Below are 15,623 nucleotides of genomic sequence, written 5' to 3'. Positions count from 1 at the left end.
AAAGGTTTAAAAAAAGCCTCCAAACTTCAACTTAGTCTTTGAAAGCCTATGTTATTTATTTTTGGATTTTCTATTGTAGTTTGCTTTTCATCATCATCATCTGCTTTTGTTTTTACTAATTTTTATTGAAGTATAGTTGCTTTGGGGTTCACAGGTGGCTCAGTGGTAAAGAACCTGCCTGCCATGGCAGGAGATGTGGGTTCGATCCCTGAGTTGGGAAGATCCCCAGGAGAAGGAAATTGCAACTCATTCCAGTATTCTTGCCTGGGAAATCTCATGGATGGAGGAGCCTGGTGGGCTATAGACCATGGGGTCGGGAAAGAGTCGGACAGGACCCAACGACTAGACAACAATGGTAGCTGCTTTACAAAGGGAGTTTCTGTTTTAAGTCCCAAGTTTCCGGTTTCTTGGGAAGGCAGAGACACCACAGTATGTGAACACGTTTCTGATTCTCCTTCAATTTGCAAACATATGAAATCACATGGAATACCATGCAGATGACAGGGAGGTAGATGTGTGTGTATGTATAACCCCATCTCTCTCCCCGATTTAAACTTCAGGATGCAGTCCCAGTGCCCGCAGGGGTCAAACCAGCATGTGAGTGAGTGAAACAGGCCAGGCGTAAGAAGAGTCAACTACTAGAAATACAATAAAACTTTCTTGATTTTTTTTTTTTTACTGGGCTATGGGGAAGCACAAAATGTCATACAAACAGGTATGCTAACTGCAAATGATATTTTTGAGTCAAACTGGGGAAAAAAAAAACCAGAAATATTTAATAACATGTTTTCGTCTCAAACCCCCTCAGACCTAGAGGATTCTAGGCTTCCAGCCCCTGGGACCATGCGGGAATGTGTTTCTGTCACGTCGAGATGTGGAGTACGGAATCCCACTGGGAGTCCTTCAGCTGGGAGCAGTACTCAGTTTTACTCAGTTTCATAATGGAAAAGAGCTGTTCACAAATGTAGGTGCTCCCAAACATGGACAGGATCTTGGCACAGTGGGTCTTGTACTTGGGGTAACTGCCCCAGAGGTGTTTATAGAATTCCGGTATTCCAACCTTGTCGTATTTGGTTTTCAGGACCGTGTTGCACTGCAGATCAATCACCTCCATCTGCAGGGCTTCCTGGACGCTCTCGATCTTCATGGAGAAAGGGGAGCTGAACAGGGTCAGTTCACTTTCGTAGAGTTTGAAATCGGACAGCCTTTTCTGGAACTCCGTCTTCAGCTCCACGATTTTGGGAATGTAGTTCAGGCCGTCGCTTTCGTTCCTGGAAACTGATTTCAGGGTGGGAAAGTGGGCCAGGTTATTCCTGGCCAGATGAGTCTCCCAGAGGCACAGTTTGGCCAAGAAGGCCCGAATCAAGTCGTACATCTGTGTCACGACTTGGGAATGCCCTTGCAGGGAGATGTTCAACGTGTTCAGGTGCGTGGTCATGTCCACCAAGAAGGCCAAGTCTTTGATCCAATCTTGAGAGCTCAGCTGAGGCAGGGGCTTGCCTCTGGAGGACATGAAGGAGTCAATCTCTTCCAAGGATTCAAAGAACCTCTTCAGCACCAGCCCACGGCTGAGCCACTTAATCTCCGTGTAGTACAGAAGGCTGCCGTACTGGCAGTCCAGCTCATAGAGCAAAGTCGTGAACTCTCTGTGGTTCAGTCCGCGGGAGCAGATCCAGTTCACGGCGTTAACTACCACGCTCATGATGTGGTCCATCTTTAACTTCTGAGCACAGAGCGATTCCGGGTGGATTATGCAGCACACGGACTTCAGGTCGGAGCCCTTGCAAACCATCGCCACCTTGGACTTGAGTTTCGTGACCAGCCCATCGTTGGCGTCTACCATGGCAGGGGTGCCAGTGGAGGCCACGCTGACTAGTTTCGACCAATCGATATTAAACTTTTTCAGACTTTTCTCAACACGCAAAAAGATCTCGTTTCCAGACTTCGTGCCCGTCATGGGCACTGTATCTAAAAGTTCTTCTGACACATCAAAATTCTCATCGACTCCCCGGATGAAGATGGCCAACTGGGTGGTGTTGTTTATATCTGTGATCTCGTCGATGGCAATGGAATAAGCCACAAAAGATCTGATTTTTTCACGTAACTTCTCCCACAGGTTCCCAGCCACGTCTTCCACGGGCTGGACGGCAGCATTTTCCCTTGGACTCACCTTGGCAAACACTTGTTTTTGCTCGGGACACACGGTGTCTGATGACCCTAAGAGATACTTTCTGAGTCCTTCCTTCAGCTCCTGGAGCTTCTCATCGCGCATCTTCTCGGTGTACTGGTCATAGTGCTTGCTGTGGTTGGTTTGATAATGGCGTCTCAGGTTGTATTCTTTGGATACCGACATGCTCTGTTTGCATATTAAACAGGTAGGGATATTCTGCACTTCCACGAAGAAATAAGCTCTCTCCCACTTTTCTTGAAATACACGGCCCTCTTGATCTATCTTCCTTTTTCCCACTTTTGATAGAGACATGGAGACAAGAAAGAGTTCACTTTTCTCTTGACTGTTAGAAAAACATCAGCAAAAGCATGATGACAAATGCAGGGGATAAGGTGGCTGGGGGGCGTGGGTTAACTGGAGAGTAACCCAGCTCTGCAGAGGTGGGGGGTGGGGCTGGGGACACTCAGGGCCAGTGAACTATCGCCAAGGGAGCGTGGCCCCACGCTGGCTGGATCTTCAGATTTCTAAAGAAAACCTGGAAATGAATTTTTATGAAAAAGCCCCTGGTTTTTCCGTATCGGCCACTAATTCCCTTTTTTAAAAGGTTGATGAGTCAAATGAAAGACGTCTTTGGTGAGGGTCAGTAAGTGGCTATGTTTGTTCCACCTGGTTTAAATGAGAATGATTTGAGATTGTATCTGCATTTTAACATATTGGGCTTCCCTGATGATTCAGCAGGTAAAGAATCTGCTTGCAATGCAGGAGACACAGAAGACTCAAGTTCGATCCCTGGGTCGGGAAGATCCCCTGGAGGAGGAAATGGCAGCCTACTCCAGCATTCTTGCCTGAAAAATCCCACAGACAGAGGAGCCTGGCGGGCTACAGTCCAAAGAGTTGGACATAATTTTTTTTCAATGGCTTTTCAAGAGAATTTTGAAATAACAGAGAAGGGGATGAGCACAGAAGGCATATGATTTACCTGCTATGAGTCCCAAAAGACACTGGTGACTGCCACAGACCCTCACAGAACTTACGTGGTTTCAGTGTAAAGAAATGGGCCACAATGTACGTGAGCTTTGCTTCAAGAGAACACGGGTATAAACATTCACTTTAAGGAAATGCAGACAGAGATGGTCAGTTCGGTAGTTGCCTGAGACTGGGGTTGGGGATGGGAAATGACTAGAAATGGGCAGGAGGAATCTTTGGGGGATGATGGAAATGTTCTAAGATTAGATTATGGTGACATGTGCACAACTCTTTAACTTTACTGAGAAAAATCACTGGACTGTGTACAGTTTGCACAAGTGAATGATATGGTATGTAAATTATGCCACAAGAAAGCTCTTAAAAAGGTACAAAGCTATTTAGCAACCAGATGAATTTAGGAATAATAACTGTGCATTTCAAGAGAAGAGTTTTGCTTCCAAAAATAAAAAAAAAATTTTTTTTTTGAGATGGACCATTTTTAAAGTCTTTATTGAATTTGTTACAAGATTACTTCTGTTTTAGGTTTTGACTTTTTTGGCCCTGAGGCATGTGGGATATCTTAGCTCCCTGACCAGGGATTGAACCTGCACCCCCAGCACTGGAGGTGAAATTTTAACCACTGGATTTCCAAGGAAGTTCAGAGCTTCCAAAATTTAAGTGAGGAGGTTCTCTAGTGATTCAAACTTTTGGAACCATCTCTGCATTTTCTGCCTTTTTTTTTCTTTCTAGAGACACCTTATTTTTTTAAATTTACATTGAAATATAGTTGACTTACAATGTTGCTGTGTTAGTTTCAGGTATTATATACATATGTTCTTTTTTAGACTCTTTTCCATTATAGGTTAATGCAAGATGGGTATAGTTCCCTGTGCTATACAGCAGGTCTTTGACAGTTACATTGTCTGCTTTAATATCCAATAGGATTCTGACTTGCTTGCAAGGATTCTAGGGGAGACATGAAAAATATCTGGACTTCCCCAGTGGTCTAGTGCTTAAGACGAGCCTCTATTGCATGAGGCGTGGGTTCGATCCCTGACTGGGGAACTAAGATCCCACATACCGAGTGGTGCGGCCAAAAAAAAAAAAGTTTTAAATTAAAGTGAAATTTAACAAGCAGAAAGGCTGGAACATCGCTCCATCAGAACAGAAGTCAGCCTCAGCACTGGCTGGAGCGGGTTCTGGGAGCCCTGCTGTGCCAGGCAGGAGCCCTGTTGGTTCTAACCGTGGGGAGGTCAGTGGTTAGAGATCCTGGAGGCGGGGCTGCAGTGGCCAGGCAGGTACTATTTACCAACTAAGGTGGAGCAGCAGTAGTTCAGTATTATGAGCACCTTCCTCCACCATAAAGGACTCTTGAATAAGAGTGTGGTGTCCCATCACACAGAGCGAGCTCCACCAAACTAATATGAGAAAAAAAATGGCCTGGCTAAGAAAACACAAGCAACAGAATTAAAGCGCTTTATAAGAAGCAGAAAAAATGAACATAGAGAGCGACATGTTTTGGGACTTGTCGCTGGTGGTCCAATGGCTAGGATTCCAAGCTCCCAATGCAGAGGGCCCCGGGTTCGATCTCTGGTCGGGGAATTAGGTCCCACGTGCTGTAACTAAAGATCCTGCATGCCACAGCTAAGAACCAGAGCAGCTAAATAAACAAGTAAAAAGTGGCATGCTTTGCTCTGAGACTCAAGGCTCAGGAAGGAAGGACCCCATGGTGAGTGTCCCCGAAGAGAGCTCACACCTCACATCGAGGGCTGGAACCATCTTCTCTCCCCCAGAATACTCACCATTGCTGAGCTCGAGACCTGGAAGTGGTCTGAAGAGAAAGAGACATTGGTGAGTGCAACAAAGGGCACTTTTCCTGTCTTGTCCATTTAGTTCTATTTGACAAGCTTTTGTGACGTCAGCTATGGGCTAAAGTAAGACTGGTTGCCCAACGATTACCAAGAAATGGGCGCTAAAACACACAGCTCCCAGAAGCAGAAGCCGATGAACTGGGACTTCCCTGGTGGTCCAGTGGTTAAGAGTTCGAGCTCCCAATGCAAGGGGCCAGGGTTCGAGTCCTAGTCAGGGAACTAGAGCCCATATGCTGAAACTAAGAGTTCCCGCCTGCTGCAATGAAGATCCCGCATGCCGCAACTAAGACCCAGCACAGTGAAATAAATAAATTAAAATAAATTTTTTTTTAAAGGAACACCATGAGCTGAGTATGAGGGGCAGTATCACACAGCACTTGACCGACTTGACCGCTGGGACCCACCGCCCACCTTCTGGAGTGAGAATCCCGGTGCCCCCCGACTTGTCCACCTTGAGGAAGTTAGATCTGCAGCTCATTCTCCTGACCCGGCAGGGAACCCTCATGTACCTGATGACTGTGAATTTGATAAAGTCTGCGGCATCCAGGATTCTTCTCATGGAGCTGATTTCTAGGTAGCCGGGGGCTTTGAAGACCACCCCCGGGGGCATGCCGTCGATCACCACGCAGCCAGGGTTGAAGGTGATCTTCCGGTAGGGAACTTTCACAGGGAAATCCACTCCAATGGCTTCACCTGCGGTGAGACGAGCATAAAGCCAGTTCAATTTGTTACTTGCTTCTCCCAAACCGAGCTTTATCTTTAAGGTCAAGCTTTCAAAATTATTCACGTCAAGTGATAACAATGGTGATCAGCCATTATTTTATTTTCCAGGTGTGCTAGGATGCAAGAGTGATTTTAGTGATTTTGGAAATTGGGAATGGGTAGGATAGCAGACTCGGTTTCACTATGCATGAAATAGGGATTATCTACCCAAAAAGGTTTTCTGAGGATTAAGTGATTCATCACGTGTCAAACGCTAAAGACAATACTCAGCCATGGGAAGAAGTCGGTATAAGTCAAACATAGCTATGGTAGTTATTTTTTAAATTGAGATAAACTTGATACATAACATTATATTAGTTTTGGGCATACAACATAATGATTTGATAAAGATAGCTTTTTAAAACAATTTTTTATTGAAGTATAGTCAATTTATAATGTGTTAATTTCTGTTGTACAGCAAAGTGATTCAGTTATATATATATATATATATATATATATATATATATATATATATATATATATAACACACACACATTTTCTCTTTAAAATCTTCTTTTCCACTATGGTTTATCTTAGGATATTGACTTTATTTTTCTTTGCTATACAGTGTGACCTTGCTGTTTATCCATTCTATTTATAAACGCTTACATCTGCTAACCCCAGCTTCCCACTCCATCCCTCCCCCAACCTCCTCCTCCTTGACAACCACCAGAGTGTTCTCTACGTCCATGATTCTGTTTCAGAGATAGGCTCACTTGTGTCCTATTTGAGATTCCACAGAAGGTGATATCATATAGTATTTGTCTTTCTCTTTATGACTTACTTCACTTAGCGTAACAATCTCTAGTTGCATCCATGTTGCTGCAAATGGCATTATTTCATTTTTTTGTGTGTCTGAGCAGCATTCCATCAAACAGAGGTACTAGGTCTTCTTTATCCATTCATCTGTCAATGGACGTTTAGACTGTTTCCAGGTCTTGGCTATCGTGAGTACTGCTGCTATGAACATAGGGGTGCACGTATCTTTTTGAATTATAGTTTTGTCTGGATATATGCCAGGAAATGGAATTGCCAGATCATATGGTAGTTCTAGTTTCAGTTTTCTAAGAAATCCCTATATTGTCCCCCACAGTGGCTGCACCAACGTATTCCCACCAACAACGTAGAAGGGTTCTCTTTTCTCCACAGCCTCTCCAGCATTTATCATTTGCAGATTTTTTTAATGATGGCCATTCTGACTGGTGTGAGGTGGTATCTCACTGTGATTTTGAGTTGCATATCTCTAATAATAATGTTGAGCATCTCTTCATGTGCCTATTGGCCAAAAGATAGCTATTATTACTATTATGTAATTAGTGTTTCTGTGTAAAATACACCCTAATTTTGATCACAGCTCCTTAAGAGAAAGATCAATTTCTTAAAGTAATCAATTAGAAAGAAATATTTCAAATATATACTAAAAACTCTGAATATGCAACAATATAAAAACGTACCAAATTTTCGGCTAAAAAGGTCATTGACTTGCTCTCTTAGTTGTTTTATTTTTTCAAGGCTTGATAATCTTTCCTTCTCATTATCTAAAAAAATTAAAAAAAAAGTTTATTCATGTATTTGCCCCCGACCCCAAAAGGCCATTGGAGAAAACCCCCATTAGCTCATGAGAAAGTACTTTACCTGGCTTATCAATTTACGTTTAGCAAAAAGTAAGCATTTTGTAAATTTGTAAATTTAAGGCATTAGAGATGTCTTTCCTTAGCTGACAGGGTGAACTTAGCAAAGAAATAGCTCCGAGAGATTAACCCATGTCACAAAACAGTTAAAATATAATAAAATGAAAAACACAGTCTAAATTTTGACAAAATCAGATAGAATTCTATACCTGGGACTGTCACCTGAACGATGTTAAGGTCTTCAACACCTGCTGCAGAATTTGTAATATTGGGTGAACTGGTGTTTCCTTAAACAGAAATTGAAATTTAGAACTTATAGAAAATTAGACGACTTCTGCTCTAAAACCATCAAACTGCCACTCTGATCAGAAGGCCCGAGGAGGGAATTCCCGATGACCTAGTAATTGTGACTCGGGGCTTTCACCGCCAAGGGCCCGGGTTCAATGCCGGATGGGGAACTAAGATTCTGCAAGCAGCCCAGTGTGGCAAAAAAAAAAAAAAGGCCAGACTAAATTTTTAAAACTCCAGAGAATATTTAGCTGTGGAATAACAAGCTGGCTTGGCATTAATTGATGTTTGAGTCTCTGCAGTTTAATCTCGATGTCAAAGGGGAAAGGGCACCATGGCTTTTACTTAGTTTGTAGCCCCTGATACTTCACAGTCAGTCTAAATTGATTTAAAAAGAAGACTGTTTAAAAATATATTTCCTGGGACTTCCCTAGTGGTCCAGTGGTTAAGACCCCAAGCTCCCAACGCGGGGGGCACAGGTTCATTCCCTGGTTGAGGAATTAAGATCCTGTGTGCCACTTGGCCAAAGGAAAAGAAAAAAAAATTCCCTTATTGTTATTCTCAATTTAAGGAGGGGTGAAGAAAGGAAGACATATGAGTGCATATAAGAGAGCACTTAAGAAGCAGACGACCCATGAGAAATGATGTAACAAGACAGTCAAGGAAAAGCTCAGATGGGGTTAAATAGTAAAAGCGCAGCTGATATTATCACGGTCTGGTCAAATGACAGACACTACGCTCCCTTAAGTTCTATGTGAGAAATGAAATGAGCCTGTCTAGTCCTTTCTGAGGGACTCGGAGCTCAGTCCCTGTGTTCTGTGAACAATCAAATACTTGGATATCTGAGATTCTACACCGGAGAGCAAGACCTCAGAAGGACACGAGGAGCCACCCCACCCTGCTCCTCCCTGCCCTGGTCACACACACACACACACACACACACATTGATTTCACTCTTTTCCCTGGAGCAGTCCTTTGAGGCAAAAGGAAGGCTATACTTAGCAGTGCGAATTCGGCAAGGTTTTTGGCAACCAACCTTCAATTTTCACCTCAGCTTCAGGGTCCTCACTCGTTTCTGAAGGGACAAGTTGAGTAGAATCTTGAAAAAAAAATTTTCTAAAATGACATTCATTGTTACATATGCTGATGTTTCAATATTTTACTGCTTCTCTATCCCCAAAGTCGCTTATCCTGGCATTTTAAATGCTTTCCATATTTAATAAACAGAGGTATAAACACAAAGGTAATTTTAATTTTAAAAGGGATAACAGAGTAATAAAAGTTTGCCTTAACTTACAGGAGATAAGGGGAGATAAGAAACTTTCAGGGAGCAAATGATACGAAGTTACCCACAGTAAGGGACACAGAATATTCTTCTCTTTGAGCTAATGGAATTCACTGGCAACAGTGTTTTCTGGTTGTTGTTGGGAATTACTGAGATTTTTCGAAAGCTATTTGCTCCTCTCTTATCCTGCCAGCAGCCCCCAGGTGATTCAAGGTCTATCATTACTTGGACTCATAATTGAGTTTTCTGCTGGATAAGAATTGTGACACGTACATCAAGTTGGCATCACCGGACTCAATGGAAATGGGCCAGTGCAAGCTCCAGGAGATGGTGAAGGGCAGGGAAGCCTGGATGCTGCAGTTCACGGGGTTGCAAAGAGTTGGACACAACTGAGCGACCAAACAACAGCAACAACATACAAGTTCTACATACAGACAAGAGCCTGGCTAGATTATCTCACCTAACGGGCTCATTTTAGAAAGATCTGTCAGTTGTTACATTAATTAATTGTTAGTAAAAGAAGAAAAGACTAGAACACAAGACTGTTGATTTTGTACTGTTGTCGTATAAGATGCAACCTTTAGGGAAAAATGGCTGAAGGCACACTGGGCTGCGTGTGCTGTTCTTGCAGCTTCTTCTGAATCTATTGTTCAGTTGCTAAGCTGTGTCTGACTCTTTGTGACCCCATGGACTGTAGTCCACCGGGCACCTCTGTCCATGGCATTTCCCAGGCAAGAATACTAGAGTGGGTTACCATTTCCTTCTCCAGGGGATCTTCCTAACCCGGGGATCGAACTATAACTCCTTTAAAATAAAAAGGTTTCAGGGAGTTTTCTGGTGGCCTAGGGGTTAGGATTCTGGGCTTTCACTACCATGGCGTGGGTTTTAATCCCTGGCTAGGGAATTGAAATCTGGTAGGCCGTGTGGTTTGGTCAATAAAGAAAGAATAAAGGGACTGGCATAAAATAGAAAGCTTTTAAAAATCAAACAAGGGGCTCCCCTGGCACTCCAGTGGTTCAGACTTCACCCTCCAGAGCAGGGGGTTTGGGTTTGATCTCTGGTCAGGGAGCCAAGCCTCGGGGCCAAAAAACCAAAACATAAAACAGAAGCAGTACTGTAACGAATTCAATAAAGACTTTTAAAAAATGGTTCATATCAAAATAGTCTTTTAAGAAAAAGTTTATTCTCTGCAAAATACTGTAAACTAAAAAAAAAAAAAAAAGAGAGAGAGAGAATGCCTCAATTTTCTAACCTTCCATTGGTAATTCCGTTTCTATTACTTCAGTGCCTGCAGAAGAATGACGGCTCTCTGAAAGGAAAGCAAACAATATATTAAAAAGGCAGAAACACATATTTTTAAAAAGGCATCATTTGAAACTAAGGCAAAGAATTCAAGACCCACACAGGAACACCCACGAAATATTTATAGACTCCTTGAAATCGAATTCATACAAATGATCCTTTCTTTATGCTTTTTTTCCCCTTAACCTATGCTTTGGAAAAACTTAGAAAAACATAGAAAAGCAGAGAGAAGGCAAAATGAGGCCATTTGTCCACCCTCCAGCATCAAGTCATCGACTCAGGTCATTCTATCTGTGCCCCAACCACCGCCCCCACCCCCCTCCCCGGCTGCTGTTGTTCAGTCACTCAGTCGTGTCAGATTCTTTGCAACCCCACGGACTGCAGCACACCAGCCTTCCCTGTCTTTCAGTCTCCCTGAGTTTGCTCAAACTCACGTCCCTCGAGTCGGTGATGCCATCCAACCATCTCATCCTCTGTTGTCCCCTTCTCCCGCCATTCGTCTTTCCCAGCATCAGGGTCTTTTCCAATGTGTCGGCTCTTCGTGTCAGGTGGCCAAAGTATTGGAGCTTCAACTTCAGCATCAGTCCTTCCATGAATATTCAGGGTTGGTTGCCTTTAGGATTGACTGGTTGGATCTCCTCGCAGTCCAAGGGACCCTCAAGAGTCTTCTCGCACCACAGTTTGAAAGCATCAATTGTTTGAAGCTCAGCCTTCTTTAGGATCCAACTCTCACGACCACTGGAAGAACCGTGCCTTTGCGTATACAAACTCTGTCAGCAAAGAAAAGTAACTACCCCCATTGGTAGTTTACGGTGAATCTTGGAATTCAGTGCGCAAAAGCCTACTCTGGAGGAGTCCATCTCTCTCCTGTTAGCATCACTGTATCTCGATGACCCACACAATGAACAATTACTACCATCATCTCATATCTAGTCATTGTTCAAGTTTCCTCAATTCTCATACCTGTCTTTGAAAAAAAAAAGACACATACTTTATACTGGAAGTAGTTTTAAACTTATGGGAAAGTTGCAAAAATAAAATAGTACAAAAAAGATCCATCTACCCTTTAGTCAGATAGCAAAATGCTAATAATTTACCGTTTGTGATCTTCGTCTTTCCCGATCTCTGGCTCCAGATGAAGACACACATCTGGATTTCTTTTTTGATCTTGCCTAATTGCTCTGCTTAGGACCTCCAATACAGTGTTGAAGTGTCAAGAACAGATTTTTTTTTTTTTTAATTAATCATTATTTTTTACTGTGCTGGGTCTTTGTCGCTGCGTGCAGGCTTTCTCTCGCTGCAGAGAGGGCGGCTACTCCTCCTTGCCGTGCGCGGGCTTTTCACTGCGGTGGTTTCTCTTGTTGTGGAACACAGGGTCTAGGTGCAGGGGCTTCAGTAGTTGTGGTGCGCGAGCTTAGCTGCCCCGCAGCATGTGGGACCTTTCTGAGTCAGATGTCGAACCCATGTCCCCTGCATTGGCAGACATATTCTTAACCAATGGACCACCAAAGAAGTCCCAGACATACTTGTCTTGCTCCTGGTCTTAGGGGGAAAGTCTTCAATCTTTAAGTATAACATGTTCTATATAAGTTTTTAAATAGATGCTTTTAATTATGTTGAAAAAGTTCCCTTCAGTTCCTAGTTTCTTGAGCGTTTTTTAAAAATCATGAAAGGTATTCAGATAAGATCAGATCAGTCGCTCAGTCGTGTCTGACTCTTTGCGACCCCATGAACCGCAGCACGCCAGGCCTCCCTGTCCATCACCAACTCCCGGAGTTCACTCAGACTCACGTCCATCGAGTCAGTGATGCCATCCAGCCATCTCATCCTCTGTCGTCCCCTTCTCCTCTTGCCCCCAGTCCCTCCCAGCATCAGAGTCTTCTCCAATGAGTCAACTCTTCTCATGAGGTGGCCAAAGTACTGGAGTTTCAGCTTTAGCATCATTCCTTCCAAAGAAATCCCAGGGCCGATCTCCTTCAGAATGGACTGGTTGGATCTCCTTGCAGTCCAAGGGACTCTCAAGAGTCTTCTCCAACACCACAGTTCAAAAGCATCAATTCTTCAGTGCTCAGCCTTCTTCACAGTCCAACTCTCACATCCATACATGACCACTGGAAAAACCATAGCCTTGACTAGATGGACCTTTGTTGGCAAAGTAATGTCTCTGCTTTTGAATATGCTATCTAGGTTGGTCATAACTTTCCTTCCAAGGAGTAAGCGTCTTTTAATTTCATGGCTACAGTCACCATCTGCAGTGATTTTGGAGCCCAGAAAAATAAAGTCTGACACTGTTTCCACTGTTTTCCCATCTATTAGATTTTGTCAAATGACTTTTTCCTACATCTACAAGGACAATCGTGTGGGTTTTGTCCTTTATTCATTATGTTGCTCTTCTGTTGATTGATTTCCGTAAGTTGAGCTAATCTTGCCTTCCTAGGAGCAATCACTATGTGGTCACTGTGTGGTCAGGCCATTCAAGATGGCTGTTCTCTTGCTCTTAGTACATCTCCCCACTCAACCAGACCCTGCTTCACCCACAGGACTACCTCCATCCTCTTAATTGGGGCTTAATTAGTAACTACCTAGTTCGCTTGCCCCCTACCCCAACTGTTGGTTTCCCTGGTAACCGAAGAGCCAATCTGACGTCAGTTCCTCCCTATAAATGAAAGCCTTCTCCTCCGAGTTAGCGAAGGTTGCTGTCACTTCTTGTCTGCCATTTGCTTCACAAAGTGCGTGTTGCTCCAGGACTTCGCTTCTGATGTGTAAGATCCCTTATCCAATAAGCCACTGATGTCTTTGTTGCTGGGCTTTTTCTTTGTTCTCAAGGTTTGCAGGCCTGAGGTGGAGGTACATACCCAACAGGTATGGATGTATAAACTTATGACTGTTTCATTGAGGATTTTTGTTTATCTGTTAATAAGCGATATTGTTCTGTAGTTTCCTTGTGTTGTTTCGTCTGGTTTTTATATCAGGGTGATACTGGCCTAACAGAATGAGTCGAGAAGTATTCCCTCCTCTATTTTCTGTAAGAGTTTTTGAAGTTCTGGTGTTCATTCTTTAAACATTTGGTAGAATTCACCAGTGAAGTCACCTGATCCTGGGCTTTTGTTTGTAGGAAGCTTTTCAACGACTATTCAAAATTCTTGTTATGTGACTATTCAAAATTTGTGTTTTATCTTTAGTCAGTTTCAGTAGTTTGTCCATTTCATTTAGGTGACTCAACTTGTTGGCGTACAATTGTTTACTATTTGTGATAGGCAGATGCCCCCCCCAACCCCCTGCAAAAAAAAAGATATCCAAAACCTGTGAATTTTTGTTATATGGCAAGGGGAAGATAGGATTAGGTGTCCTCATTGATAACCTTCAGAAAAGATTATCCTGCATTATCCAGCTGGGCTCTGTGTAATCAATGTTCAGAGTATTTCAATGTGGAAAAGGAAGGCAGAAAGATCAGTGTTGCAGTGATGTATTTTGGGAAAGGCTACATTAATTCCTTGTCCTTGGACTTCTTGTTCTTGGGCTCCTTGACCTTGACCTTGTTCCCTCATCCTGGAAGCCTTTCCCTCCACATCATGTCACGTTGGCCAGGAAGAGGACAGAATGGTAGTGATGCTCTGATATCCATCTACATCAAGGAAGCCTGGGTGCAGTACAGCTCAGCAAAGCTTGCACAGGGCATTCTTCATTTCCAGGGAACAGATGGGGTCCCTGCAGACCTAAAAGACCTACAGGATGTCCATTGGCTTCACGTGGGCCAAGATACTATATGTACCTGTGTAGACGTTGTGTCGGGGGTCTTCTGAGAGATCTGTGTTACAGTTGGATCATGAGGTCCTGGTGTGTGTGTGTGGTAGCTTCTGAGCACTTGTGGGGCCATGGCTGACTTCACTGGGGGCTCCCTGGGGGCCATTCACCATTCTGAGCAGGTCACATTGATTGTCTTTTTGGATTTAAAACTATCTCCCTTACTTAAAGGAGACAGAAAGATATCAATACTTTAGCATGTATTTAACCTAAGTGGTTATAAAAACATTCAGTGCTATGGAATATCGTCCATGATGTCAGGCAATCTGGAGCTTTTTTGGTATCAAGAAGGAAGCTGTTCTACAAAGATGTCTTGAATGGTTCTGTCATTTTCAAGCCAAGCAGGAGAAAGACTATCAAGTCATACATTTAATGTAAACATTTCTCTTCAAATAATGTACTTCTTTCTAAAAAGTTAAAATAGAGTGATTGCAGGTGCATCTAATTTATTTATTTCGCTGTTGCCTTTCAGAGCAGAATCTGTAAGTATCCTATCCCTGATTGTACACAATTTGATCATTTAAGTTTAAAAATATATTCTTGGGAGTCAAGAATTTGTTTCTAAATGACTATTGTTTCGAACAACAGTCATTTAGAAACAAATGTTACACTGATTCTTCATACTGAATTCAGCAAGCACATCTGAATGTCCAGGATGTAGAAAGTCCCGGGCTTGGGACTCCAGGGCGGGAGTAAGATGCTGTGTTTCCCGCCACTAGCTGAGGGAGTCCTCGGCAAAAGCATAAATATAGGACTTCCCTGGCGGTCCAGGGGTTAAGACTCCACCCTTCCAATGTGGGCAGGCATGGCTTCGATCCCTGGTCGGGGGACTAAGATGGCACATGCTGTTTGGTGTGGCCAAAAAAAAAAAAAAAAAAAAAGGCAAAAATAGAACACAGCAGGTCACACTAAATGCTGGAAGCTCCTGCAGGAGTTGAGGTTCTGACTGTGCCCAGAAAGAAGGGGGATGCTCCTCAGAAGTCTGCAGGATAGGAAGGAGAGCCACAGTGAAGGATCAGCTTATATAAAAGCCCCGTGGAAGGGGGACTCGGGGCCATGTACAAGGAACCACAGACAGAGCACGTGTCTGAAGAACGGAGGGAGGGTGATGGTAGGGGAGGCAGATGACACAGGAGGGGACACCAGAAAGAGCAGCAGGGGTACTTTCCTGGCGGTCAAGTGGTTAAGATTCTGAGCTTCCACTGCCTGGGGCACAGGTGTGATCCCTGGTCTGCTCACAATCCGCCTGCAATGCAGGAGACCCTAGTTTGATTCCTGGGTTGGGAAGATCTGCTGGAGAAGGGATAGGCTACCCACTCTAGTATTCTTGGGTTTCCCTTGTGACTCAGCTGGTAAAGAATCTGCCCGCAATGTGTAAGACCTGGGTTTGATCCCTGGGTTGGGAAGATCCCCTGCAGAAGGGAACAGCTACCCACTCCAGTATTCTGGCCTGGAGAATTCCATGGACTCTGTAGTCCATGGGGTCTGAGCAATTTTCACTTCTAGGGCTTCTCTGGTGGCTCAGGTAGAGTCTGCCTGCAGTG

General features: G+C 43.6%; 1 protein-coding gene across 2 annotated transcripts in view; it reads right to left on the bottom strand.

The window, feature by feature from the left end:
* Positions 1-684: 684 nt before the first annotated feature.
* The window catches only part of LOC129637466 (general transcription factor II-I repeat domain-containing protein 2), a 47,215-nt gene continuing 32,276 nt past the window's right edge, over positions 685-15,623 (bottom strand). The window contains exons 10-16 of one of the 2 annotated variants that reach the window (XM_055561638.1): positions 10,226-10,282; positions 8,725-8,787; positions 7,610-7,687; positions 7,224-7,307; positions 5,517-5,700; positions 4,939-4,967; positions 685-2,466 (exon numbers count right to left, since the gene is read on the bottom strand). In XM_055561638.1, coding sequence (XP_055417613.1) covers positions 863-2,466; positions 4,939-4,967; positions 5,517-5,700; positions 7,224-7,307; positions 7,610-7,687; positions 8,725-8,787; positions 10,226-10,282 — 2,099 coding nt within the window. In that variant the 3' untranslated portion in view covers positions 685-862. The remainder of the gene's footprint in view (positions 2,467-4,938; positions 4,968-5,516; positions 5,701-7,223; positions 7,308-7,609; positions 7,688-8,724; positions 8,788-10,225; positions 10,283-15,623) is intronic. The other variant, XM_055561639.1, reaches the window with a different exon arrangement.

The sequence above is a fragment of the Bubalus kerabau genome, chromosome 23, assembly GCF_029407905.1.
Source record: "Bubalus kerabau isolate K-KA32 ecotype Philippines breed swamp buffalo chromosome 23, PCC_UOA_SB_1v2, whole genome shotgun sequence".
NCBI lineage: Eukaryota > Metazoa > Chordata > Mammalia > Artiodactyla > Bovidae > Bubalus > Bubalus kerabau.
This window is presented reverse-complemented; position numbering and strand designations above follow the sequence as displayed.